This window comes from Plectropomus leopardus, chromosome 22 (assembly GCF_026936395.1).
Source record: "Plectropomus leopardus strain MGB_pleo_1.0 chromosome 22, ASM2693639v1, whole genome shotgun sequence".
In the NCBI taxonomy this organism is placed as follows: domain Eukaryota; kingdom Metazoa; phylum Chordata; class Actinopteri; order Perciformes; family Serranidae; genus Plectropomus; species Plectropomus leopardus.
In genome coordinates, this window is record NC_142197.1 from 22,440,772 (window position 1) to 22,466,469 (window position 25,698).

At 39.1% G+C, this 25,698-nt stretch overlaps 1 protein-coding gene across 10 annotated transcripts in view; it reads left to right on the forward strand.

Annotated features, from left to right (window-relative positions):
- Positions 1 to 25,698, forward strand: part of osbpl8 (oxysterol binding protein-like 8) — a 118,150-nt gene that overhangs the window by 28,304 nt on the left and 64,148 nt on the right. For 7 of the 10 annotated variants that reach the window (XM_042511521.2, XM_088072995.1, XM_088072996.1 and 4 more), the window contains one exon: positions 1,895 to 1,992. In XM_042511521.2, coding sequence (XP_042367455.1) covers positions 1,948 to 1,992 — 45 coding nt within the window. In that variant the 5' untranslated portion in view covers positions 1,895 to 1,947. Of the gene's footprint in view, positions 1 to 1,894; positions 1,993 to 10,489; positions 10,865 to 25,698 lie in introns of those variants that run through there. The other 3 variants (XM_042511523.2, XM_042511527.2, XM_088072994.1) reach the window with 2 other exon arrangements.

A 25,698-nucleotide genomic window follows, 5' to 3' on the forward strand; every position in this document is an offset into this window, starting at 1 on the left:
GCACGCTGTTTTCAAGCCGACACTCCTCTGACTCTCCGACCTGATGCCTGGATGCGAGTAGCTAATTAACGTCGGCACCAGTTAGTTGTGTTGGGGGGTGGGAGGGGGCGGTGGTATCTACCCCAAAGAGTAGATACGGAGCAAGATAGTTATCTGCCTCAGCACTCGCGACACCCAACGCAGTGCAGGACTGTGCTGTGATGCGGCGGTGGTGTATTTGCAATTAAAAAAAAAAAAAAAAACAACCAAAAAAAAAAACGACATTTGAAGGAGTGGCGGGCCGCCACTCCTAAATGAGTGTAGAGGAAACACTGCAGTTGTTGCTGCTGATGCTCATTTTTATTCCTGACACTCTGTGTCTGTCAGGTTTGGCCATTTTTGGGTCTGATGCATTAGATGTTAAAGTTAGTGTTTGGGTTCAATTCTGTGTATGATTTCAGAGCCTATAATGGGGGTTAGCTTGCATGTGAATTTGGGATGAAGTAAGTGATTGTTAAATATGGAATGGGTTTAATCCATGAATATACTCATTACTGATAATATAAAAGTTTTTCTGTGTGTCCTCAAAGGCTTATTTTATCCCCTCGTGTCTTTTTCTTGGGTTTTACAGACACATGCCATATTGCTGCTTTGAATTGTCAGGCTGCTTTCTTTTGATCTGCAGAGTCGAGTGTTTTCACATCTGAGTGTGTTAACAGCACATCAGCAGATTGGTTTTAAATCTGAGTTAGAGGATATTACCTAAGTCAAAGACATACCTGCTCTTTTAAATGTATTTATTCTAGAATGCACTTGTTAGAAACTTTTCACATGTATAATGGAAGTTGGAGAAAGACCCATGGGGAAGCGGCAGGTTAGGGTTAAGGAACATTAAAAAGATGTAGGTGTATTTTCCTTTTTCGTAATTTCTTTGTATTTTTTACTGTCTCTGTCACAATTGTAGGGCTACGAAGATGCATACATGATATATACATTTAGTAACTATTTATTTCATTTGTTGAGAGAATGTAATATGTATTTCATTTGTTGTTATGTCCAGTATTGTTTTTTTTTTATGTAATCTGTCTTTCATTGCCCTGATATTTATGTATTGTGATATTGCTGACAGCAGTTATTGGCTGATGTATACCTGCGAGTTTAGGCGAAAATAAAAAAAAACAATTGGTCAAAATCAGACATACTTGCTGAATTTTTACTATAACGCTGTAAATATACAAGCAGTAGTCAGGTCAAATTCCCTTTGATTCATAAAACAAGCAAGTACCCTCACTGATGCAGCCTTGAGTTACTCCTAAGCGGGTCAGTGGAGCGGCCAAGTGGCAGCCAGCAGAAACTTTCCCTTGACAGATAAAGGTTAAAAACAGTGTCACACTCCAACACTTCTATAGGGAAAACAAGCTGAGGCCAGAAAGCAGAGATAGATGGAAATAATGACATTTCCAGGACTCTCTGGAGGAAGCAGCTGACAGGCTGGCTGATCCTCCATCCTGACTTGCTTGCACTAAAAGTAGGCTGTTTATTAAAGGCCTGCAGCTACAGCACTGTTTGTTTGGAGAAAAATGGCCGTGGCATGCTGCATTAGTATCACTGACAGAAATGAGAGAAACCCTTCTTTATGGTAAAGCTTGTTTGTTCAGAAATTCTATAGATGAGTAGGCATGATGTTGCAAGTAGGTCCAATCTTGCAATCTAGCCGTCCCACATGAAGTTAAAGGGCACAAAAATCCACTGCTATTCTGAGACAGAAAATAACTGATTTTAAAACAACTCCAAGGCCCAGAGGGCTGAATTCTGAACACATTGTACCCTTAGAAGCCACAAATAAAGTGAAAGAAGTTGTATGCACATGTTTTGTCGCACATGTGGTAACACTTTTTTTTTCTCTTTCTAACAGACATGCAGTCATCAGAGCAGCGCTGACGGGCCTGACTCTGGTTTAGCACAACCATGGAGTCCTCCTCTGAGTCCCAGCAGGAGCCTGAGAAAACTTTGGTGAGTCAACATAATCACATATTTAGTAAAGGTCCCAATGAACATGCATGTGAGGATATTCAACAACCTGCTATTACAAAATGGGAAGTGAAAAGTTAAATTACATAGTTATAGTGCTTTTAAAGGATAATAGGTTATCCAGGTCATTGTAGCTGCTTTATTTTTATGCCTCTGCACTGGCAATATCTGTGGTTAAAGGCAAGATGTTTTTGGGTTGTCTGTCAGTCCCATTCTCGTAAACGCTATACCTTAATAAAAGCCTGAGAGGATTTCTTCGAATTTGGCACAAACGTCCACTTGGACTCAACAAAGAGCTGATTAGGTTTTAATGCTCAAAGGCCAAAGTCATTGTGACCCTGTCTGTCTCATTCTTTTGAATGTGATATCTCAAGAACTCTGTAGGGGAATTCCTTTAATTTGGCACAAGTGTCCACTTGGACTCAGCAATGAACTGATAAGATAATGGTGGTAAAAGGTCAAGGTTACTTTGACCTTGCAGCCGTCTCCCCATGAACACAATATATCTCACAAACACCTTCAGAGAATTTCGTCAGATTTGCCTGGACTCAACAATGAACAGATTAGAATTTTGAGGTCAAAGATAAAGGTCACTGTGACCTTGCATCAGTCTCATTCTTGTGAATGCAATATCCTAGGAACACCTTGAATTAATCTCTTCAAATTTGACACAAACATCCACTTAGAGACTTAACTATGAGAATTAGAATTTAGTGGTCAAAGGTCATTGCGACCTCACAATCCCTGTCTTTGGCTGTAACTTAAGAATTCATATGTTAAATGACAAAATTGTACACAAATGTCTCATTATAAGATAAAATGATGACAAGCTATATCTAAAAGGTCAAAGGTGTGTGGCTGTGGCATCATAATGTTCTTCAAAAACACTTTTCTGGCAACTAGTTAATGTCATAACTCAGGAACAGAGGGGGAGACATTTGGTCAGATACTGAACTGGTGACACTAATCTTGGGTGTCCACCTTGAAACTGTGCTGATTTTATAGATATTCTGTGTTGTTGTGGGGAAAATGGAATCTGTAAGTGCTTCTTTACTGGTGCATGCAACCACAACATGATCATTCTAGTTAAAGACTCTGACACATGAACTAAATATAAAATTTGTTATTGAGCAATTTAAAATGAAACATTACAAATACTGCACATAGATTTTTCATTTTATCTGTAGGCTCCATTCAAGATCAAGAAAGTGATCTTATATCCACCTACCCTGCCTCATTGCCTCGTAGGCGCTAATAATTGTCCTTGATAATTAGTGGTCTTCACTCACCCTCCAAGTATAGTCTTAAATGGTAAAGGGTTCCTGTTTCCTGCTGGCATCAATGGTGGGATGTCTGCTCCAGGAGGACACTTCTGTACCTTAATGATTAGCTTAATGTGCTAATATTGCTAACCTGCAACAGGCTTTGCAGGCTCGTTGTGGAAGATGCTGCACTTTGCTGCCAGTAATTGAACTTGTCTGTGTGTGTGTGTGTGTGTGTGTGTGTGTGTGTGTGTGTGTGTGTGTGTGTGTGTGTGAGAGTGTGTGTGTGTAGTTAGACAAGACAGCTACAGTCACATTGGCTGCAGAGAATTAAAGGTCACACATAGCTGTGTTTCACAGCCACAGAAATGCTAATTAAACAGGCCACTGATAACAGTCAGCCACCGTTCTTGTTTTTGTTTTTTATTCCATTGTAAAGTTGTTGCAACTTCCTGTTTGGTTTTGCAGGTTGCCAGTGCCCTATTAGAAGAATACTCTGCTGCAATTAAAAAAAAAATTACACTATATGTATTGGTTATTGGCTAAATGGGTTGTTATAGTATATCTGCATATAATGCATATAATGGCAAAAAAATCCAATTTTGTCCATCCCTAATTGTAAATGTGAATGGTCTAAGTATGGAACCTTGTGGTACTCCATAGTTATTACAAGGAAGGCTGATCCAAGACAATCAGTACAGATTATCCCATGTTCAGTCAGACAAATATATAGTATATGAAACCAGTTTTAAGTAAGAGCTTCCAAACCATATCCTCACTTACTTGCACAGGAACTCTACACACTCAGTGGCACCCTCAGTTGGCACATACACATTCATACACCCACACACAAAATGCCACGTCCTCAGCTCTCAGGATTGTGTTTCTGCCCTTTCATTTCACCTTAATCATAATCCTCAGTAGCCATTTTTCCAGCGAGCAAGAGGGCAATTATAATTGCAGATAACTGTGGTGATAACAGTGCTGGCCATATCTCCCACGGGCCTCCTCAGACAATGACACACAATGGGATTGTATGGGAGCAGAGCTAAAAGCCTTTTCCTACTTCTTTGAGTCTTGCTTAGAGTGGGAGTAAGTTTTAATAACGCTCAATATCTGTTCGTAGTGCGAGCTAATTTCTCACCCCGCCTTCTCCGGAGCCTGTTTTAGTGGCTGAATAATTAAACTTCTGATGCATTAACAGGCTTGAAAACCACATTGGTGTATTTACTGCTGCTTTGCTTTCTTTTAGATGTGCACCTCACTGCGATTTAGCGTTGTATTGGGCATTGTATTATCACTTGATAAAACATTATGAGCGGCTGCAGTGCTGGGATGATGTGAGACTTTGGCTATGGGACGTATTGTGTTGCTGGCAGGTCCTGCTGTTTGCTTAAAGGGCCCGCTGGTAGAGAGGATGGCTCCCAATACGAGATGAAAGGCTCTGGGAAGCACGCCAGGTGTCTACCACTTCTCCCCTCACTCTGACATCCTCACAGTCGGGAGATGCTTCAGGAAGGTTTATGGCAACCAGCCCCCCCTCCTGTTTGAAACATCCACCACCATTCAGTCTGCTGTCATTTGCATTGTACATACTGTAATGAAAGAGCTGGTGACCTGCTGTTTGGAATAGACAGTGGTGAAAAGGCACATAGGCAGCCATTATGCACTTGGACAATGTGTTTGAGGTAGCTTAGAGGTAAGAGAACAGGATCTGTGACTAGGGGACCACTGACTGAGAGGATTTGAGGAACAGAAATGAAAAATAAAAACCGTTTTGTCCTCTGTCAAATTGCCCCTTTAAAAGGCACACCACCCCCATTTGTTCCAGAGGTGCTAACAGTCAGCAAGAGTACAGAACAAGTGCTGGGAATCTGGTGTGAATGCATTGTTGGGAAAATATATAAGTGTAATTTTCTTTCATGAGTCTGGATAACTCATGATTGAACCTTCATAGCAAATAATTTTCTGATACCAACTCAACACTAATCAGTCCTCAACAATTGTACAGTACACTACAGCTAGAGAAGTCTGACATTCTCCCTTTGAGAAAGTACAAAACTCCAGAAGAAAAAGTAGAGAATTGCCCAAGTGTGCATCTGTTCTTGTTTACTGCACATAAAGAGCTCTATCGACAGTCTGGAGGCGAAGATTACTTTCATAATAAAAATCGACAAATGGTGTATCCCCTTAATGGGCTCTTTTCATGCCTGTCAGGAAGCCCTCTGCTGCTCAATGAATCATCAACATATACAATAAACCGATATGAAAGATTATAAGATTTTCCCTGATTCATGGAGTCAAATGTATTCGAAAAGCACTTTCAAGTAAGGGCTTTTTTAGGCACACCTTTGGCTCTAGGATTCCCATGAAACTTTGTCATGGTCCCTGGATAATTAATCTTTATGACTTTGTTAATCGACTCAAGTGCAAGATTTTCATTTATCTGTTGAAATATATTTTTATTAACTACATCAATTGGCAAAAAATATGGTCTTATTTTCCGTCTTTACAACTATTGAATGGATAGTTGATTCTTCTGTTAAAAACACAACGTCTAACTGGCATAAACTGGGCCTTGGTTCTTAGACATATTGTGCCACATAATGTGACAGCAACAAGCCACGGGAGGCTGTGTGAAGCCAGAGGTGAAAATTGGCCCCAGGCTGCTCTTAGGGAGTGAGAAAGTGAGGCTGCATCAGCTTCTGCCCATCAGTGGTCAGACTGAGGGTGCTGTTGACAGAACCAAGCTGACAGCCCAGCCTGATGAGACACATTCTCTCACCACTAAAGTAAATGGGTTAAAGTAAACAGAAAAAGTAAGCTTATTCTCCACGGGTTTAGCTTGGCCTCCAACAAGGAAAAATTGCAAATGAGAGTCTCAAAATATACAGAACTATTTTTTAAAAGACTTGACAAAGTGAGCTTCAGATGATGTGGGGGTAGCTGCAGATTTTCAGGATTTAAATAAGTGCAGTAGAGAATGTGTCCTGCCAAGATTTGTGCAGTCCTTCCTTGACAGATATATCAGTCTGGTTTGAGGTAGTGGTTGGGCTATTGATTGAATAGGCAGTAATCAAGACAGTTTGGATTTATTCACACTGTGAATGAAAAAGGCTGGGGCATGTAGCATCACATAGATTGGGTAATTGGTAAAAATGCTCTGTGTGTGTGTATTCCATTAAAATATTGCTTTCTACTGTATAGGACCCTGTAGGAATGCGTAATGCACATTTAACAGTCTTTTTTTTGGTATGAATTCAAAAGTGCACACACTCATGTGCAACACTCTTGGAGTATCCTGTTCCTTTGGCTTGAGGAGGGCCATATATTGTGTGTCAGATCACTGGCTGCAATTATGATGGAGTGTGTTTTCTGCTTGCTTCAGTACAGAGAATAGAGAGGAGTGGCAGCCATCCTCAAAACGTATCCCCCACTTAGCATAAAGTGTAGAAAATGTAATTTACTATTGGTGCTGTAGAATAATGTGCTATTTGCAATGTTAGGATGGAGGAAAATGCAGCAAAACTTTAGGTTACTTATGTAACCCCAATCCTCTGAGCATTGATTAGATATGCCAGACAAAGAAACTAGTGCTATGAAATGTGGCTGGGCAATCTGGATGATTTTTTTAATTAGTTTAATTAGTGTTCTATTAGTTCTTAGCATTTGAAATGGTTTCAATGCTCATTTTCTACAGTATTTTACATTGGTATCAGCAGCTTTCTAGTTCTCTCTTATTGTTAATGTTGAGTAAAGTTGTTTGGCTGTTATCTGCTATTGACCAAGAAAAGAAAAGCTGTTGTTGTCATGTTATAGCCTTGTTATATTTACCTTTTAATAAAATATTAACTTTCATGCCATTGACGTTAATTTTTACTCATAAAAATGGTATTGAATATGAGCATTTTTCGAAGTAATGTATTATTTTACATCAGTTTACATCAGTCTTGGTATTTCTATTTGTGTCGAAACAGGGCTTTAACTCACCACATTACCTACTTCCTGTTTCCAATCATGTGTCAACATCTTTCTCCATGTGGGTATGTGACTACAGTTTTGTATTGGTATTCTGAAGTCTAAAGTCTTCTTTCAAAGTGACTAATTTGCGGCATTTTATAAAAGAAAAAAAAAATATGGTAGCGTCAAATTACTGTTTAAAGTTTTTATGCAGCTGCCACAGTCCCTACCATAAATGGGTGCTTAGTACTTCTTCTTTGAGAAAACATTGTCAAAGTCACAGTCTGAGTCACGCTCAGCAGGAGTTTCCTGCCAGCAGCTGAGCACTTTAGTCTCATTAAAATGCCCAGTGTTCCATTGCAAATGAGCTTTACATTTATGAATGTGATGGATGCAGTTTGTTTGTTCTGCTATTATCGGTGTCCTTAAAAGTTTTGGTTACTTTACCACCACAGGGCAGTTTAAGGAACAGGACTGTTTTTGTCAAGATGCAAATCTATCATCCAACACCATCATGTGAATCATGGTCATACCTCTCAGCAGACTAAATGTAGAAGACTCTGTTACAACTGTCCCTTTGTAGGCCAGTTGATTCATTCACATCTAGCAGCTGCATAATGAACCCAGTCCTTTACTGTTGGATCCCAAAAATTTAGCAGTTATGTGAATGCCAATGTATGCATTCCCACTGCATTAAAAATCCAGATGTTAGCAAGTGTTAGCGAGTTTTTTATGCGGGGGGGGGGTAAGGCTCTAGTCGTTTTGACTGAGGCCAAGAAAAGTACAACACATTCCTTTCTTGTCGTTTAAATTTGTTTAATTTTATTTTAGTCATATTTCAGTAATAGCTTATGAGTAAGCTTAGTTAAATTTGTTGATCAGTGATTGCCAAGGTATTACATGCATTTTAAATAGATCACCATTTTCAAAAATACCATTGTTCTGTTTCTTGCCAAGAGTTTGATTAGAAGAATGATACCACTCAGATATCTGTCCATCCAAAGATGCCTGTCATCTTAGCTTTCTGCCACTTTCTTGAGTCATGAGTCTGGTCGCCAAAAATTAGCCCCATCCCATCCTTAAAGGAATTTACCTGGCAACTGACACGTTCACATATCTACTAGGCTACTAGCAATCAAAAATTGTGCCAAAGTGACTCGCCAGGGAGATTAGAAAACAAAACTGGTGACATGTTGAGTTTTCACACTATTTTTGTACAGTCACAAACAAAGTTAACAAGTTCTAAATCATATTTCTAGCAATCTGCTGGCAAATTTTATGAGAACCACAGCAGACTGTTGTACCATTTCTGAGAGCAGCTACTCTTGAACCACTTGTACACTGTGTTTTCTCATCACCTGTCCTTTTCATCTTAATTGCAGAGTACTGACAGAAATGTTCTGTTGTAAAAAGTAAACAGAGCAGACCTCAGTTTCACCTTTCCAGCGGAGACTCAATGTTTTGTGTTGATGACATGGAAAGTGTTGACTGAGTCTTGTTTTGAAGATTATTTACTCTGATGGAAGGTGAGATGAAAATCAAATTAAATCCAGCATTTTGCAGGAGAGGGTGACTGAAAGGGACTATATAACGAACATGGAGTATAAAGTGTGATGTCACTTTTTAAAGTCACTGACATTACACTTTGGTGTTTCTGTTCTCATGCTCCCTCCTATGGCTCTCTCTTCACAGGAGCACACACAAAAAGAAAGACTCACAATCATGATACATCACACACACTCCTCCGCCCATCCATCCCACTTTCTCCTGAGTGATAGTGTGCGTGCAGCCGAGGTGTGTCTTTGTATCCACAGAGCTCCAGACTGCCAATTTTAGTTACATTTTGCGAACGTGGAGCACCAGTGTGACTTGCAAATACTGTTAGCATATGAACTCGATTGCTTTAAGTTTATTTCCAGCTCACAGAGAATAACGTTAAATCATCGGGTATTTTTATTTAACTTAGCTATAATAATTCATTTAAGTCTATTATGACAGCATTTTATTTAGTATAACAGTACTTCATTTAACTTCTTATTGCAGTAATTGATTTAACTTCATTATAACAGTATTTTATTGAAGTTTATTATAACAGTACTCCATATAACTTAATTATAACAAAACTTTATTCATCTTTATTTTAACAGTAATTTTTTTTACTCTATTATAACAGTAAGATATTTAACTTCATTATAATAGTAATTTGTTAAACTATATTATGATACTATTTTATTTAACTTTTTTATAACAGAACTTTATCTTAATTAAAACAGTATTTTTTTTACTTTATTGTAACAGTACTTTATCTCTATTACCAGTACTTTAATTAACTTTATTATGACAATACTTTATTTAACTTTTTTTATTGCAGCAGTTTAATGAAATTTATTGTAAATGTATTTTTTAAAACTTTTTTATAACAGCACTTTATATACCTTTATTATAACAGTATGATTTGAAACTAACTTTAAAGTAAAAAAAATCCTTAAATCCAGAGAGCGAAGTCTTCTTTCATAAGATGAAGGGGGACTACCACAGATACCTTGCTGAAGTTAGACCAGACGAACAGGAGCACAAATAGAACTCGGAGAAATCTTACAGCGACGCCTGTTATAACTATTGTTCAGTTAATAATTTTGTATTTTAGTGGTCCTCTGTTGAGATATATATTGTATATCTCGATATAGCCTAATAATATCGTGATATAGCCCCAAACAACCTTTATGGCAAACTCTTCAACGTGTGTTCAATTACATACTTTGTCATTATATCTTTAAATGGCCCCCGCTCTGTGCTGTGCAGCCAGCAGTTAGGCAGGTTAATGGAAACAGGAGCACAGGAGAGTGCATTAAAGCTTGCATTATTGGGCCCATAATAAGGTCACAGGGGCGGCTGCGTTGTGCATGCGTCGTCCCTCTGGGATGATTTTCCATGATGGGGGAGATCGGGTTGGTCGCCTTGGTTTATTGGTGCAGAAGGGCCTCAGTCAACAAGAGCACAAGGAAGAGGCCGTGTGGTTACAGTAGCTGTGCTCGAGGGCGCACTCAGAGTTGCACTAACAAGTGCCTCAATACACTCGATTCTGACTGAGGCTTTCAGTTCAGCCCTCTATGTACAGCGACAGCCCACTTCCTTGTTTTGTGGTCGCGTGGTGTTTCACTGGTTTGTGTGTCAGATGATGTTTGCCTGAAAAACATGTTTAAAAGAGTTGCATTGTAGTCAGGATGCCCATCAGGGGGTTTATAGAGAGAAAGAGAGAGAGGAGTAGATGCAGGAATAGATGGATGGAAGGATAGAGAGAGTGAAAATGATGGGTGCTTTGAGGCCAGATAATAGCTGAGGAAGAGTAAACAAATGCCAGTGATGTAACAAATTTACAGAGCAGGACAATCATTAGAAGAAGAAGAGGAAAGATCAGAGAGAGAGGCTCCAATTCTCTCGCATGTTCGCTCTCTCTGCCTTGTCTCCTCCCTTCAGTGTTTCAGCGTGTGTGTCAGTGTGTGTGGGAGAGACGGGGCTGAGCTCAGTGGCTTGTCGTACCAGGTTTAGTCCGACCAAGAAGCGGCAGCAGCTAGCGACGAGCTCACCTCCCTCGACTGACTGACACACGGTACGCATTTCCTCTCTTCTCTGTAAGTGAACCTGAATGCTGTCAAGTGTCAAGACGGGAAACGGGGAGTGGGTGGATTAGACAGAGGTGAAGTTGATCATACTTTGAAGAATTCTGTTTTGCAATAGGATGTAGAAAAACATGGTAATCAGCTCTAGGAAATAATGTGTTGTCATCTTATGTTGCCATAAAAGGAAATTTTTGAGATACAGTTTTACACTTTTGACCGTGTTGTTTCCATTCCAGCTTGTTGTTTGCTCAGTGTCACTAAATGAAGGCCAACCCTCACTGCCACTCTTTGTTCATGTATAGCTAACGCAGATCATGCAGCTTCCATTAGCGTGCTGGAAAGAGTTGCTTTGCAGTGTTTTTGTTGTTAAAGTGTCCTTTTTCAGAGAGATCCTTGAATGTGTCTGTGCTGCGTGTACTGCTGCAGGCTTGTAGCCAAAGCATGGATCTAATCAAGGCTAGTGACAAAGAGGGGAGGTCTGTCTCTGGTTGCTTGCAACAGAGGAAAGAGCAACATGGAGTCTATTATAGAAACACGATAGCTACTTAATGTATTGCTCTCTAGTGCAACTAAAAAGAGCTTTCAAGTAGAGTTTTGAAAAAGACAGTGAACTGTTTATATTTTCTGTTTGGTAAATTAACTGCAAAAATCAGGATTTTTGATTGCTTCCTTAATGTCTGACCATGTGCGTGGTTCATTTGAAAGAGGACAAATTAAGCAATTATCCATTGCTGGGATGCAGTTACGCAACAACAGTTTTCCAGGAATGGTTGTGTTTTTTTATTTATTTTTTGCTCACAAAAGAGGCTCTGCAGGAATCTTGGCTGCAGCACAGGGGTGCAGGCAGCTGGGCCAGAGCAAGTCTAATCAGATTGATAGTACTAGCCAAGGCTTGTGTTCATTCATTCTAAACAGCTGCTGGAGTCTGGAGTAAAGCTTGATGCTGCTTCACACAACAGGAATGGGAGTCATTTAAAAAAAAAAAAAAACAATTGAATGATGTTACAAAGAAATCTTTAGCGACTTTTCAATTCAGACCACCAAAACACTTGTGTGTAATCATCTGAATGAATTATTGCTTTGTAATTAGATTGAATTGCAATCTTGTTGTCATTATTCAGCTTGATATTGTGTTCGTGCTTGCTATTTTCCGTGGAGGAAGACGTATTTGAATCCTTGACTTAAATAAAAATAACAAAACCATTAGGGCTGTACCCGACTCAGGATTTTGTCCATTAAATACAAATATTTGATGAATCTTATTTTATTATTTCTTATTTCTTATTATTCTTTTTTTGCAAGTTTTAAAGTTTGAATGGGCTCAGTGGGCTGTTCAGTGTGACAGCAGTTTTCAGTCAATATAGGAAATAGAGTAATGGCATAAACGATGGATTGGCAGTGTGCAACATTTTTACCTGACACTATATCAAACAAAAGCCAGAAACTGTATCGTATTTAGTTGCTGTGAGCTGTAAATTCACTAGGTAACAACAGGCCAAGATTTTAGTATCACAGCTGATTTGGTTTTCATATGTAGTCTGTTCATAGTTTTAGCCAATTTAGTTTTGGGTTTGAAGGTTTAAACAGCAGGTAAACAGTAAATATGGTGACGTAAGATGCATTGATCAGATGCAGTCACAGAACCCAATGACTAGAGTTAGTTAGTTATATTAGATTATTTAAAAATGTATCCGCATTCATATGCAGATATTTGCTTACAGAGATAAGTCAAAATGACCAGCGCATGGAAGCGAAGGCAGATAACAGCTGGCTACATCGGATCAGCCTGAAATATTGGCCCTCACCCCCAGAGGCTTTATCATCATCAGACGATAGCCTTGGGTTCCAGGATTGGCATAATGTAAAAGGCTCCAGTAGAAGTAAATGCCCTACATTCAATATACTGTTCAAAATACATTTCAAAAATAATATTGAACAGCATGTAATTCCACAACTGGTTGCGGAGAAATCACACCTGTCACCATGACTGTGGCAATTTTTCTGTTGTCATTTTTCTGGCTTTGGCACAGGCTAGCAGTTCTGCTAGCAAAACTCTGATTGTATTAGTTGTTTTCCAATTAAGAAAAATGCCTTCAGGGATGATAACACCGAGTGAATCATTGAAAATTTAGTAGAAATGGGCATTGATTCAGAGGTCTGGAACCAGACCAAATTAATCTTTAAGTCTTTCAATGTAACGTCCAATTGTGCAGCCCCAATCTCCACTGCAGCATTAGCTGAGCACCACTCCAGTGCCACAGTGTATGTGTTGGAATTTGAATCCTATCTGCATTAGTTTATGATGAGGTGAATGGGGCACAGCTGTTGGTAGACAGTATGTTATTCAGGAGCTCCTATGAGGAAACGACACCAGATTCACTCTCAAAGTTTTGATTAATTAACACACATGATTGTTGTCAAGAGTCTGCCTTCAACTCTTAAAAATGTAATCCCATATTTCCAGTTTCAACCTCCTGCTGGACACCTCAGCTCTCCAAATCCCTAACAAGAACAAGAACAAGGCCCGGCTGTGATCAGCCAGTGGTTTCATTTCCTCATATTTAAGCCAACCCTCAATGGTGTTATGAGGCCAAAATCTGCACTGCACTGCCTTTGAGGGAGAACTATGACTATTTTCAAAATCCATACATGTTATCCCTATGGTCTCAGACAGTCCAAAAATATTAGTAAACAAGAATAACCCCCCCCAAAAAAAAAACTATAGTACTAAAACACAAACTTGTGATGTAATGGGGTATAAGGTCTGGAGGGCCATTGGCAATGAATTTGGAAAAGATGTTCTAGATGACACTGAGAGCACCCGGGGCAATGTTTTGAGTATACGGTTACATTTTCTGTTCAGAGCTAGAAACACTTCAACTGAATTTTGGTATAAAGAAAAGAAAACAAACATTTTCTGGGTCCACAAAATCAGGCTCCCATTCATTGTATCAGGAATGAATCACTGTTGCCTAATTTGTATTTTCACATGTTGGAGAATCTGACCCATTCAAATAAATGATGTGAATTCGGACAATAATCACATAAACGTTTTTCCAGCCCACTACCACCGCTGTGGCAGCAAGTGGCAGCTAACGCAAATTTCGCTACCTATGTGACATTTTCATTCCACTTGCACACAAGATCATTCCTTTAAGAGCTGTATTGATGTTACTGAATATGCTGCTCCTATGAAATGTCCAAAGACTAGTTAAATTACAAAGTCGAGTCAGATTCGAGTCACAAATTTAATGACTCTAAAATGGACTTGACAAAAACAAAAAAGACTGACAGCTTGATTTGGACTATAACAACAATGTCTTGTAACTGTCTACCTTACATCAAGCCCAAAGATGAAAAAAGAAAGTAATATTAAAAGAATTAGTTCATTTGCTGAATCAACTAACACTATTCATTCCCAGCATGTGTGAACCAATCAGTTTATTTTGTTACTGAGAGACGTTTGAGAAAAATAATACCAAACATTTATATATATATATATATATATATATATATTATTTGCATATAAAAATTGCATAGTGGCAGACTAGTTTTAACAAAAATAAATAAATACAACATTGAACATGTTCAAATTGTTTTTTAGAAATTTGATATATTATGGCTGTCATTAAATTGGCATTACATTTGGTTAAGAGCACATTATGACTTGTTTAGTACTCAAAACTTAAAATTAATGTTTAGGGACCTGACTTTGGACATGTCAGTTGCAACTTGGGCCTTGACGTGGGACTTGGAGTGCAAAGAATTGAGACTTACTTGTGACTTGCAAAACAACGACTTTGTCCCACCCATGCCCCGTGCTTAAATTGTTGTGAGATGCTGATAATAATCACATACTAGCATTGAATTTTTTTAACTCTTTTGAACCTGACTCCTCCACCACAACCACTGTAGATCTTCATTTTTACTATCATGCCTCGTTACGAACATGTACGGTGTCACCTCCATGCTGTCCCTGAACCCTAAACCCCCCCTGCAATGATGAAACGGAGACTACACTCTATGTGAGGTCCATGGACCCACCCAGCTACCCCCCACCTCACCTGTTTTGAAGGCCGACGTGCTGAAATGTTACAGTCAAATGAAATTCTGCCTGTAGCCTGCGAGGTCAAATGACCAGCAGAAATCCTCCTCCGCACCCTCCCCCCCTGCTCCTTCTTCATGAAAGATAAAACACAGACAAGACACAAAGATCCTAAAACCAACAGGCATCATTTTTTAATCTACTTTCTTCCCAGTGGCCTGTGAGTTGACATCATTAGGTTTTATGTTAACAATGGAGAGAGATGATGAAAAAAAGAAATCCAGTGGGATTGCTCCTGTTTGCACTGGTGTCAGAATGTTCCCTGCCGCTGTGAATTATCGCTTTTATGGATTTCCTGTCAGGCCATACAAGGCTTCAGATTTCCTTTCTGTCCTCCTCAACCCGTATCTGGAGCAGAAGTTCTCTTCATTTAATTGTAATTCAGGACCTCCCAACACACTTTTTAAGAAAAATTCAAATTAAAACCGGCTTTAGACCCATTAGCTGTCAAGAATTTAAATTGTAGAAAAGGATGAGCATGTACAAGTTGTTCCCAGTCTGGCACCAGTGCTCAGTTTGTGGCAAATTTTAAAACTGTGTCATGCTTTCATGTAGAATTCATTAAGGGATCATTTTTATTTAAAGGGGGTGGGGATGGTACAGTGTGAGGTGAATTACAGCAAAAATGAGACTCCTTGGGTGACTCATAACTCAGCCACATCTTACACACAGACATGATACACATATTTTTAGATTGTGACTTATACTTCCTGGGGATATCATTATCCCTGATGCCCATCACGAATAAACATTCTTAAATCTGCTATCATAAAAAATTAGGTCCCTGTAGAACTTGCCCTAGAATCATGGAGATTTAAGTTTTCTTTAGTATCAAAGTAAGCAAGTGATAGTTGACGATATGTCCACGGCTACATTGCAAACAGGAGCTGCTGATGGCCAATTCAGTATATTTGAAATTGAGCCAATTTGTCAAAATGTTACTAAATATAAGCTTAAAATCTATGCTCAAAGTGTTGCCCATACTCCACAGCAACATTATACTTCTTGTTTACATCCCCCAAATGCCTAAATCATGGGAATTATAATCCTCAGACTTAGAGCAGGAATGTTACCCAAATAGTAGCAAGAGGGGGGAGACAGAATGATGAAGCAACACACATGCATAAAAAGAAAATACTGTGTTTTATTGATTGTCCCATACTAGGGAGGCACGATAATGTTGGGGTGTCATTGATGTGGGTAAATTCATTTTTTTCCACTAGTAAGTATATGTGTGCGAGTCGCTGAATTTGTGTCTACATGCATGTATGATTTGTGCAGGTGTGTGTGCACTAATATAAACATGGGTGCCCATGTGCACATATATACTGATGCGTACCCACTGTTATTATTCTGTGCACTGACAGAAGGTAGCCAGAGCACTAAAATGTGATGCCTCTTGATGCATATAATATTGACAAAATTGAACTTGAAAACCTCTGATCTAGACAGTTTATGAAATTGTCTTTTTAATGCACCTGGAAGGAAATCCAAGTGCTGCAATGGCTCTGCAGTCGACATAGACACTTGAATATATGAAACACTTAAAACCTTATCGGCTGCTCATTCTAATAGATTGCAAGATTGTAACTCCTGCCTCTCTGCCAGCTTTCCAAATGAATGAGCAGTGTTTACTGCCTTGGCTCAGGTCTTAACTTTGGACAGCATCTTGGCCAACACAGTCGGCTCTGGGCTGGTTACACTCTCTTGGCCCATATGATGAAACATTTTATTTATGGTGCATGTTGCAGCTCCACTCCAGCCATAAATCAGTCACCATATGGGCTGCTCCAAGATCTGTACCTCATACAGCTGCCCCCTGCTTGCCTGCACTCAGGCTTCGGCCATGGACCCACCTGGTGCTGACAGATGTGTCAGTTCTTTGATGGATAAAGGCAATCTGACACTACCGCATGCTGGCTCGGACTCAGTGTTTTCGCACTTAGCAAGGGCTGCAGAGGAGGATGGTTTGGGTGTTGGTGGGATGGACTATCATGGCAGTATGGCACAGTGCTGTAGGAATGGCTGCAAAATGTTGGCATTGCTTAGATGAGGTGAGAGTATCCCCAGTTTTACCATGACATTTTGTAATGTTGCTCCTTTTTTCCTAATGAATATAATTTGTAGAATTAATAATTACGAGGAGTATGAATTCCTCCCTGTAACCAGCCGCAGCTCCTATCTGCTATTTTTTGATGTCAGGAGTTTACAGTTAGCGCTTATCCTTATGCATGAAATAAGGTGGACATTCTCTCTCTATTCTGATAATGATTCCTCCTCTCAGAGAACTAGTTCCTTTCAGCAGTGTTTACCACCACTTACAAGATTAGTATCTGGGGCAAAAATTGTTAATTGGGACCTCTCTTGAGGACAGCTTGTATCATGTTGCTTAATTAGGGAGACACTGTCGATGAAACGAGACACCATCATGTGCTTTGGTTTTCCTGGAAACTAAAAAAATGAGTTTACAGATCATTAACAGTGGGGTTTGGTAGAGAATACAGGCTCTGGGTAGTTTTATTAGACTGATTATAAATGTCAGGAATTCACCATTTTTTATGAGGGGAATGTTCAGAATATGACCTAACTTTCAAGCTCCTGGAAGTAGTCCAAACACTGTAGATTGATTTTCTTGTGTTACTGGTGTTAATATACGCCATGCATGTAAACATAAATCCCAGTAATTAGCTTCAAAAAGCTCTTAGTTTGGCTTTGTAAATACCGCTGATTAATCCAGTGTCACAGCAGCTGTTGTGATAAACTTCATTATAGTGTGTGGTAGGCGGGAGACTTTCCTATTAAGTTAAATGGCTGTTCATTCACTCCCAGGGCAGAACCTCAGTAACAACACACACAACACAGTAGCAACTCATCATAATATAAACAACATAGTTAACCCCCCAGTGTTCAACACAAGGGAATGCAACTCTTTACAGATCAATAATGCGTTTCATTTCATTTCTTTCACTGCAGAAATGGCAGAAAAGTTAATTTTGAGTTGTTTTTTTTAATCGTCCAATCTTGTGTAATACACACATGGAGCAGTACAGACACAAATAAAGAAACAATAATGCATAGCCACAAATAACTGGTGATATTAGCCTGTTGGATGTGTAGCCAGTTTTGTAAAATGTTTTGTTGAAAGATGTATGATCCACTGTGCGTGCAATTTGCAGGGTTTCACATTCATTTGTTTCTTTGTGGAGGCTCGCCATGATTAAAACATCTGCCACCACATGTACATTTTCTGTTTTTGGAGCTGGACCATTTATTAGGAGCACTGTTAAAATGAATCTTCTATTTGGTTATTCATTGCACCTCTCCTCATTGATTCTGCTCCATCTGTGCCCAGATAGAGCAGCATAGTACATTAAAAGTTCATTCTGCTGGGTCTAAAAGTTTGCATTCACCTGCAGCAGCTGCTCCTCTCATCCATTGATCTGATCTGAATGAATAGACAGAACAATTTTCCTCCCTGTGAGTCACAAACTCATGGAAAGCTCCGCCTACCCTGCGTTCATAGACCCACAAAAAATTTGAGAGGGGACACACAATGATACAAAAGGACAAAAGCATTTAAAAGAAAAAACATTTGTTGCCAGATGTTGGGAAACTCTGCTCTATATATTACAGCTCGCATGTTATCAATATTAGTTGCTAAATAGGCCATGGAACTTGTTTCACTTAGAGAAAACTATAACTTCATCAATCTATCAGCTAATTTTTTTTTTTATGCTAGCTTCCTGTGGCACAGTGCTTTCGGTCTGTCCGAAATCTGGCAAGGCGTGACTGTGTTTGCATGAAAATGACATGCACCATAGGTTATGGCCTTCACCATCACCAGATCTATGGGAGAACTTGTCAGACAACTCTCTTTACCACCATCATCAAAGCACCAAATGAGGAAATATGTTTTATTCATCTCTCCGGCAGAGTTCAGAAACTAGGAGAAACTATGACAAGCAGCACTGAAGTTATTCTAGAGCACTGTGCAACAGTACCTCACAAAGACATTTTATGTTTGTTCTTCCTTTATTTTGTAGCTCATCTGTATTTGCAGCAACCAAACAATATGACAAGTATAAAACAGAGTAAACAAACCATTTAAATGATGGTGTCTCACTGGATCTCTAAGAATGTACTGTGGTAGTGTTAGCTAAACAAATAACTGCCAGTGATGACTCAGCTGCTCAGCAGCAGTCTAGCACCTAGAGTAGAAAACTCTTTCTCTCTAGGAGTCCCTGACTATATTCTGTCCTTCATCTTTTCTTCTCAGTATGTGATCTTTTTCCATGATGGAATGTATTCACAACATCTATACAATATGCACCTGGACTGGGATGGAGGACTTTTTAGCTACATTTTTCAGATATTTGTTGCCTTAATACAATGGACAGTCCACTGAGTATTACAGCAGCCTTCAGGTTTTGCCTTCATATCAACATGCTTTGATTCAAAGCTGAATAAATGGCAAAAGGTGCCTTTCGGATACAGAAAAAAGGGGCAAAACTGTTGTCTCTTCTTTCCCTGCTACTAAAAAGAAACTGGGTCAGAAATCTGCTGCAAGTGATGTTTAAACATTATGTAATATGTCATGGCATTTTATCCTGCGTAAGCACTCTTCATCTTTTCAGGGGCAGAGAGAGCGTGCTATGTTTGAGGCAGCGTTTCCTGTAGAGGATTGAAAGCTTTGGAGAAGATGAGGGCCATTTCTGTTACAGTTAACTTATAATATATATTGAATCTGTATATACTGTTTTTTTTCATTCTTGTATGTACGTGTAATTTTTTTATCATTCTGTGTCCCTTTCTTGGACATTTTTGTGGGTCCTTGCTTGAACACACAGTGCCGATGGAATTTGTCTAAAGTTTTTTTGTTTTTTTCCCCCTCAACAGCAGTTTGAGTCACAGGATGGATAATCGATCTATCGCTCCGATCAGAGCTGTTCAGATCAATAGATGAGAGGAAATTTCACTTTAACTGTGCCTGGTGTTCTGCCTCCCCATCTGTACCCAGAGTACACTCTGTGCTCCCGCTGCAATTAATAGCCGAGGGTTATATACATATCCCATTAGTGTTCCTATGAATAGTCCAGCTCCAGAAATATAAAATCATAACGTGGCGACACAACTTTTAATTGTGGTGGGCTGCCATAAATAAATGAATGTGTGGGGAAACCCCGTGTATATTATGATGTATGTATATATGTTTGTATGCATGAATGTTTTGTGTTGATAATTGGAACTCAGTAATGAAACTGAATACCTGAGTACACAGCACATTACAAAGAAAACAAAAAAGAAAACCAGGGAGCTATTTTTACCGAGCAACACTAGTTTGTGTCCATTTGTCTAGCATGTTAGTCTTGTGAGCAGGGCTATTGTCAACAATGCTTTGCAAGTTGCCAAACAGAAGCAAAAATGGAACAAAATGGCTATAAAATATGAGGGCATGAATGGGAGGCAAAATTGCTATTTGTACAGGATCAAAAAGAAACTTAAACCTCCCAAATTGCCCTCAAAATCAGCTTCTCTCAAATGAAAAAAAAACCCATCTGGTTTTGCACCATCACTCCCCTTTCTGCTGTTGCTTTATGTCCCTGCTTTAGACAGAACTTGTGATATTTCAGTTTCAGTTCAGAGCGTCTCCTCCACTGTCCTTGTATGTCATGCCATTGACACAGCAGGCTGCTGGCTGTGGTCTGAAAGCCAGATAAAAGGCATACAAAAAAATCACCCTTTTGCTCAGACAGCAAAATGTCACCTTGTCTGAAAAACAGCTTTTACTGTATCTCCCCTTAAGGAAAACTGGAAAAAAAACACCACAACTCTGTTTTTATGTTACCTTTCTTAATCCAAGGAATGTTGTCTGACTCAAACATTTGACTAATTTTCACCACAAAGTTGCTCGAGTGAAATTTGAATATAAATGCTATGACATGAAGCTGTTCTGAGAACGAGGGGTGATGCAATAATTGCAAACTTGACCTGCAGTCAGTGTCAAATTATGGGCCTCTGTTATGTTTTGTCCTTCGTGGTAGAATAGGATCTAAATGTGTGAGCCGTCATTGTGAGTCTGTTTGCTTTGAGTCATACCAGCTGACTTTGCCTTAATCAAACACAGCAGGCTGCTCTCTGTCCTACATCGCAGCAATACCTGCCACGTCCAGTTCAGCCTTGACATCATCTCTGAGTCACATCTGCGACTACGTTCACTAACATCGTGGTGCCACTGATTGCTCACCCCCTTTGGTTTGTCTGAGACCTGCTGTGTGGTTCACACTTCTATGAAAACTGTCTCAAGCTACGAGCAGGTGCTTAGTCTAACTGTTGTCTAACAGAATAACGTGGTTGCACTGGACAGCTCACAGGGGGAGATGTCTGGGGCTGGGACTGGAAATCCATCTAGATCTTGCGAAAACAAACAACACGATCAGCTGTCATATTTCCCAGTGTCTACAATTACACCTGATATGTGAGTGTTCTACTGTACCAGCCACACTTTGAGCCTTTTAACCCTTTACAGACGGACCTCCGACATCACTCTTTGCACGATTCTATTTAAACAGATCTAAGATAAGAACCATTATAGCTAGAGCATTCATTCTTCTTGCAGCAGATAGTTAAGACGCCTGTCTTCCCTGTCATCACTTCAAACTTTACGTTACCTTGCCTCATGTACCATGCAAATGTAGTATTTTGTTGTAATAACACCAGTAGTTACCCATCATAGCTGCGGGAGATCGCTGTTTGCATAACCCTCTATATATAAATCTATCTATAATGAAAGCCATAATAGCAAGAGCATTCATTCTTTCTGCAGTAGAAAGCTAAGACTTATGTTTCCCCATCATCACATCATGACCATGTTACCTTATGTGTGGTGCAAACCTAGTTTCACTGTAATTACTGTAATAGCCCTGTATATATCAGTCTAAAATGAAATAATACTAGCTAGAACATTTGTTCTTTTTGCAGCAGAGAGCTAAGGCTTCCATCTGATGTTTCATCACATTGCATCCTCGTAATGTTGTCATTACGCTACGTTACCTGCGTTGCAAAAACGTGGGGTGGCCTTTGCACTCTGCTCATAAAAATGAGGATATCTCAAAACTAAATGATGCGCATAGTTCAAATATAATAAAGTAGTTCAAAAATAGTTCAAATGAAACACTTACAGAGTGTTCCTAAATCTTTAGTTTATGTTTATTGACATAACCTTTTATCTTAGTTTGCACAGATTTAAGGAATATGAAGTATTTGAATATAATCCAAGAAATAACATCATAATAAACAAAATGGGCACTGCTGAACAATTTCTGTTGAGTTCAGAGGGTTAAAATGACTGTGAATATTGAGGTCAGTGGTGAAATTATTTTAACATTTTAATTTACTTTTTTTTGCATGTTCACTAGACACATTCCAGAGTAGATACTAATGTTGATAAATTAATCTCCCAGGTCCCCAGGTCCCCAGTTCCTGGTGACTTTAGTGCTGTTTCTTCTTGCTAGCTCTGATATAAAGAGACATTGGCGTTTTGGTGAGACTCGACTCTCTGATGTAACATTAATGGAGGAACCAATAGCTTGTTTCTTCAACTGAAATTCTTTTTCAGAAATGACTTGGACAACAGTTTGGAATGCCTTAAAAGCATATTTGATAGGTCTAACTCCATACTTTGTAGCAAAAATGAAAAGATGTTTTCAGAAAATAATACTAATGAAAATGAAAGGCAACATAACAACTCCTGAATTGGACAGAAAATAGCTGAAGCTCAACTGCTTTGCCTCATTCGATCAACTGTGTGGGAGGTTTTACCAACCAAAGGCCCACAATTATCGATATTTACAGATCAGACACTGTGCAGTCTCAAATAACCTGCTTTCCCGAGGCCCCTGACACTGGTTTTATTGATTTGGTGCTTGACGTCAATCCATTAACCAAAGGATTCAGTCTTGTTTTTTTCTGAGATGTGCCCTTTTTACAAAAAAAAAAGGAAAAAAAAGCAGCTTTGGAGCAATCATAGGCTACTCCATCTCTAATGCCACATGAAGGTTTACTCGGCTTCACACTTTCTTTTCCCTCATTCATTCAATTTAAGAATTTTGTACAGAATCCACATTGCTAAAGTGGAATTATCTCAAAAGTACCCTGAAGTCAACCCCAGCTACAATAAATGGATACTAATGCTTCATTGATCCATTTGTACTGGCTGTGTCCAAGCTTTGATTCATTGTAGAGAAATGCACAACAAATTCTCAGACTCTGAACTGTGTATTTGAACCCCCCAGCAGACCTATTTTTAATTGCTGATGAGGTTACACATTTGAACACAACTAAACACAATGCTCTGGCCTCTTCTACCCTCACCCACACATTCTTTATGGCTTGGGTAAATAATATCTTGAAGCTTGAGAAAGTGTGCCGTATGTGGATCATTTATATTTTGTTGTCTTTGCAAAAGCTCAGATGATTAAGGGTTGATTGCTTACTGTGGTGTTTTGGTCCAGCTGCTCCTTGCGGATGGCGGCAGACGTGTAATCTGTCGAATGGGGAGTTTTAAGATGGCAGCAAGTATTTGTGACGTTTCCATATTTAGTCTGGACTTGGCTATCGTAGAGCTTCAAATCACTTTGTACATGGTCTCCAGCTCTGCTTTTTTTTCTCTTGGTTTTAAGCAAAACCTTTGTCTGGAGTTTGTGCTACATGGATAATCACATACAGCATCAGACATATGCTTGCATGTTACTTGTTTTGCAACAGAAAATACTAAAATGAAAAGAGAAAGACTTGAAATAGTGCAAAATTTAACAACGAAAAACAGCTGTTGCGTAATTGAATATCGTCCTGTCCATTATAATGGTCAGCCAATATCGTGTTGAACGATAATCTTGTCATATTGCCAAAACCTAATCTGATAGGATTTTGCTTATCAGAGTTTCCAACTTTGTTAAGACACTTTAGAGTAGGGATCGACAGATTATCGCTCTGGCTGATTATCGGGGGCCAAGATTTGGCATTTTGATGATTATCTGTATCAGTGTTTTATTTTAATAATCACAGATGAAAATTAATTAAAAAGTGTGGGTATTAAACTCAATCAACACCAGAGAAGGCAGTGTGCAATACTTGCAAAGAAATTGTCATAATGGGAGGAACTTTTACTTTGTAAAACCTCAGGGAGCTATTTTTATTCATTCATTTTTTATTCATATTTTCACTAAACTTGAAAAAAGGTTGCAGGGAACTTGCTGTATATGATGTTGAAAGTTTCAGTTTTAAATAAACCTTTATTAAAGGCATTTAAACATGGTTTTGAGTGGGAGTTTGTTATATTCCACATTCTGGATCTAGACAGATTTTTTTTTTGTAAATGCGTATCGGTTCCAAATATCAGTTTTCGATCTCATACAATACGTTCAATGCCTCTTGGTTTTATTGAATACAGATACTTTTAAAAAGAAAGAATCAAAAGGAACTGTCCATGTCATACTCATAGGTTTTACACAACATTAAAAAAAAGCTAGTTTTCCCGGAAATATCTGCAAGTGGTGAATGAGTCAAACTTCAGTCACAAAGGACCTGTTTTGATCGGCATGTCATGCACACAGTCGAGTCATCTGTCAGCATCCACAGCTTGATTGTCAATGTATAGTCAAGGAAGCTTTTCAAATGCTAATACAGACCTACCACATGTAGTGATCCAACTGTGTCTCTCATTACACTGTACGAGAAAAACTCCTCTCAGCCTGCTTGTCACTATTCATATTTTTATAAGTGACACTTTTAGATTGTTCATAGCTCTTCACTTTGTCTCACTGTCTGTCTCCTCCCCGCCCCCAAACACTCATCTGCATAATTAATCAGCACTAATCATCAGGTGAGGCTTTTATTATTATTATTATTAGAACATCCACACTGGGTTCACAAGTCAATCTGTCAATCAGCAAAATTGGCAGTTGCCATGAGTTTGTCTCTTGTTGAACCAAGCATTTCCTCTGCGTGGTACACCAGAACTCAACTTGACTAGCTCTCTTGTTTTGGGTTTCCATTGTCAAAAGTTGCGGATAGTACTTTTTTTTTTTGGTACTGCAACGGTAGAGGTTCCAAGAGTGCTGAACTGATACGAGTATGCATTTTTAGAAGGTACTAGAAGATACCAGAAGGTATTATTATTAGAGATCAGCTTCACAAGTCAATCTGTCAGTCAATGATATTGGCAGTTGCCATGAGTTTGTCTCTTGTTAAATCAAACATTTGTTCTGCATTGTACTCCAGAACTCAATTTAACTTGACCTGCTCTTTTTTTGGGTTTCCATTGTCAAAAGTTGTGGATAGTACTTAGTAGTGGATAGTTATGTTCAGCTGAGAATAGTACTCTACTCTATTAATGGAGTACTGTCTGCTGTGAAAACAAGCATTATTGTGCAAGTTGGAAAAGCATTGCCAATTACAACTGCCTATTAGGACTATACAGGAATCCATTCAGCCTTTCAGTCACAAACTCCTCTAACCTCTGTGACCCAGCACTGTAGGTCAGTGTTTTGCAACCCTGATGGATTTGCCAAAGGTAAACTGTGCTTCCCCACTGCAAGAAAACGAGCTGTAAGATTAAATTAGAAAACCACTCTGTTGATGCCTCCCCACAAAGCCTTGTTAATCGACCTCTGACGTTCAGTGACAGTTTCCTAATCTGTTCGCCTTATTGTTGTAAGCAGCTCTTAGTATTGTCTATCCTCTC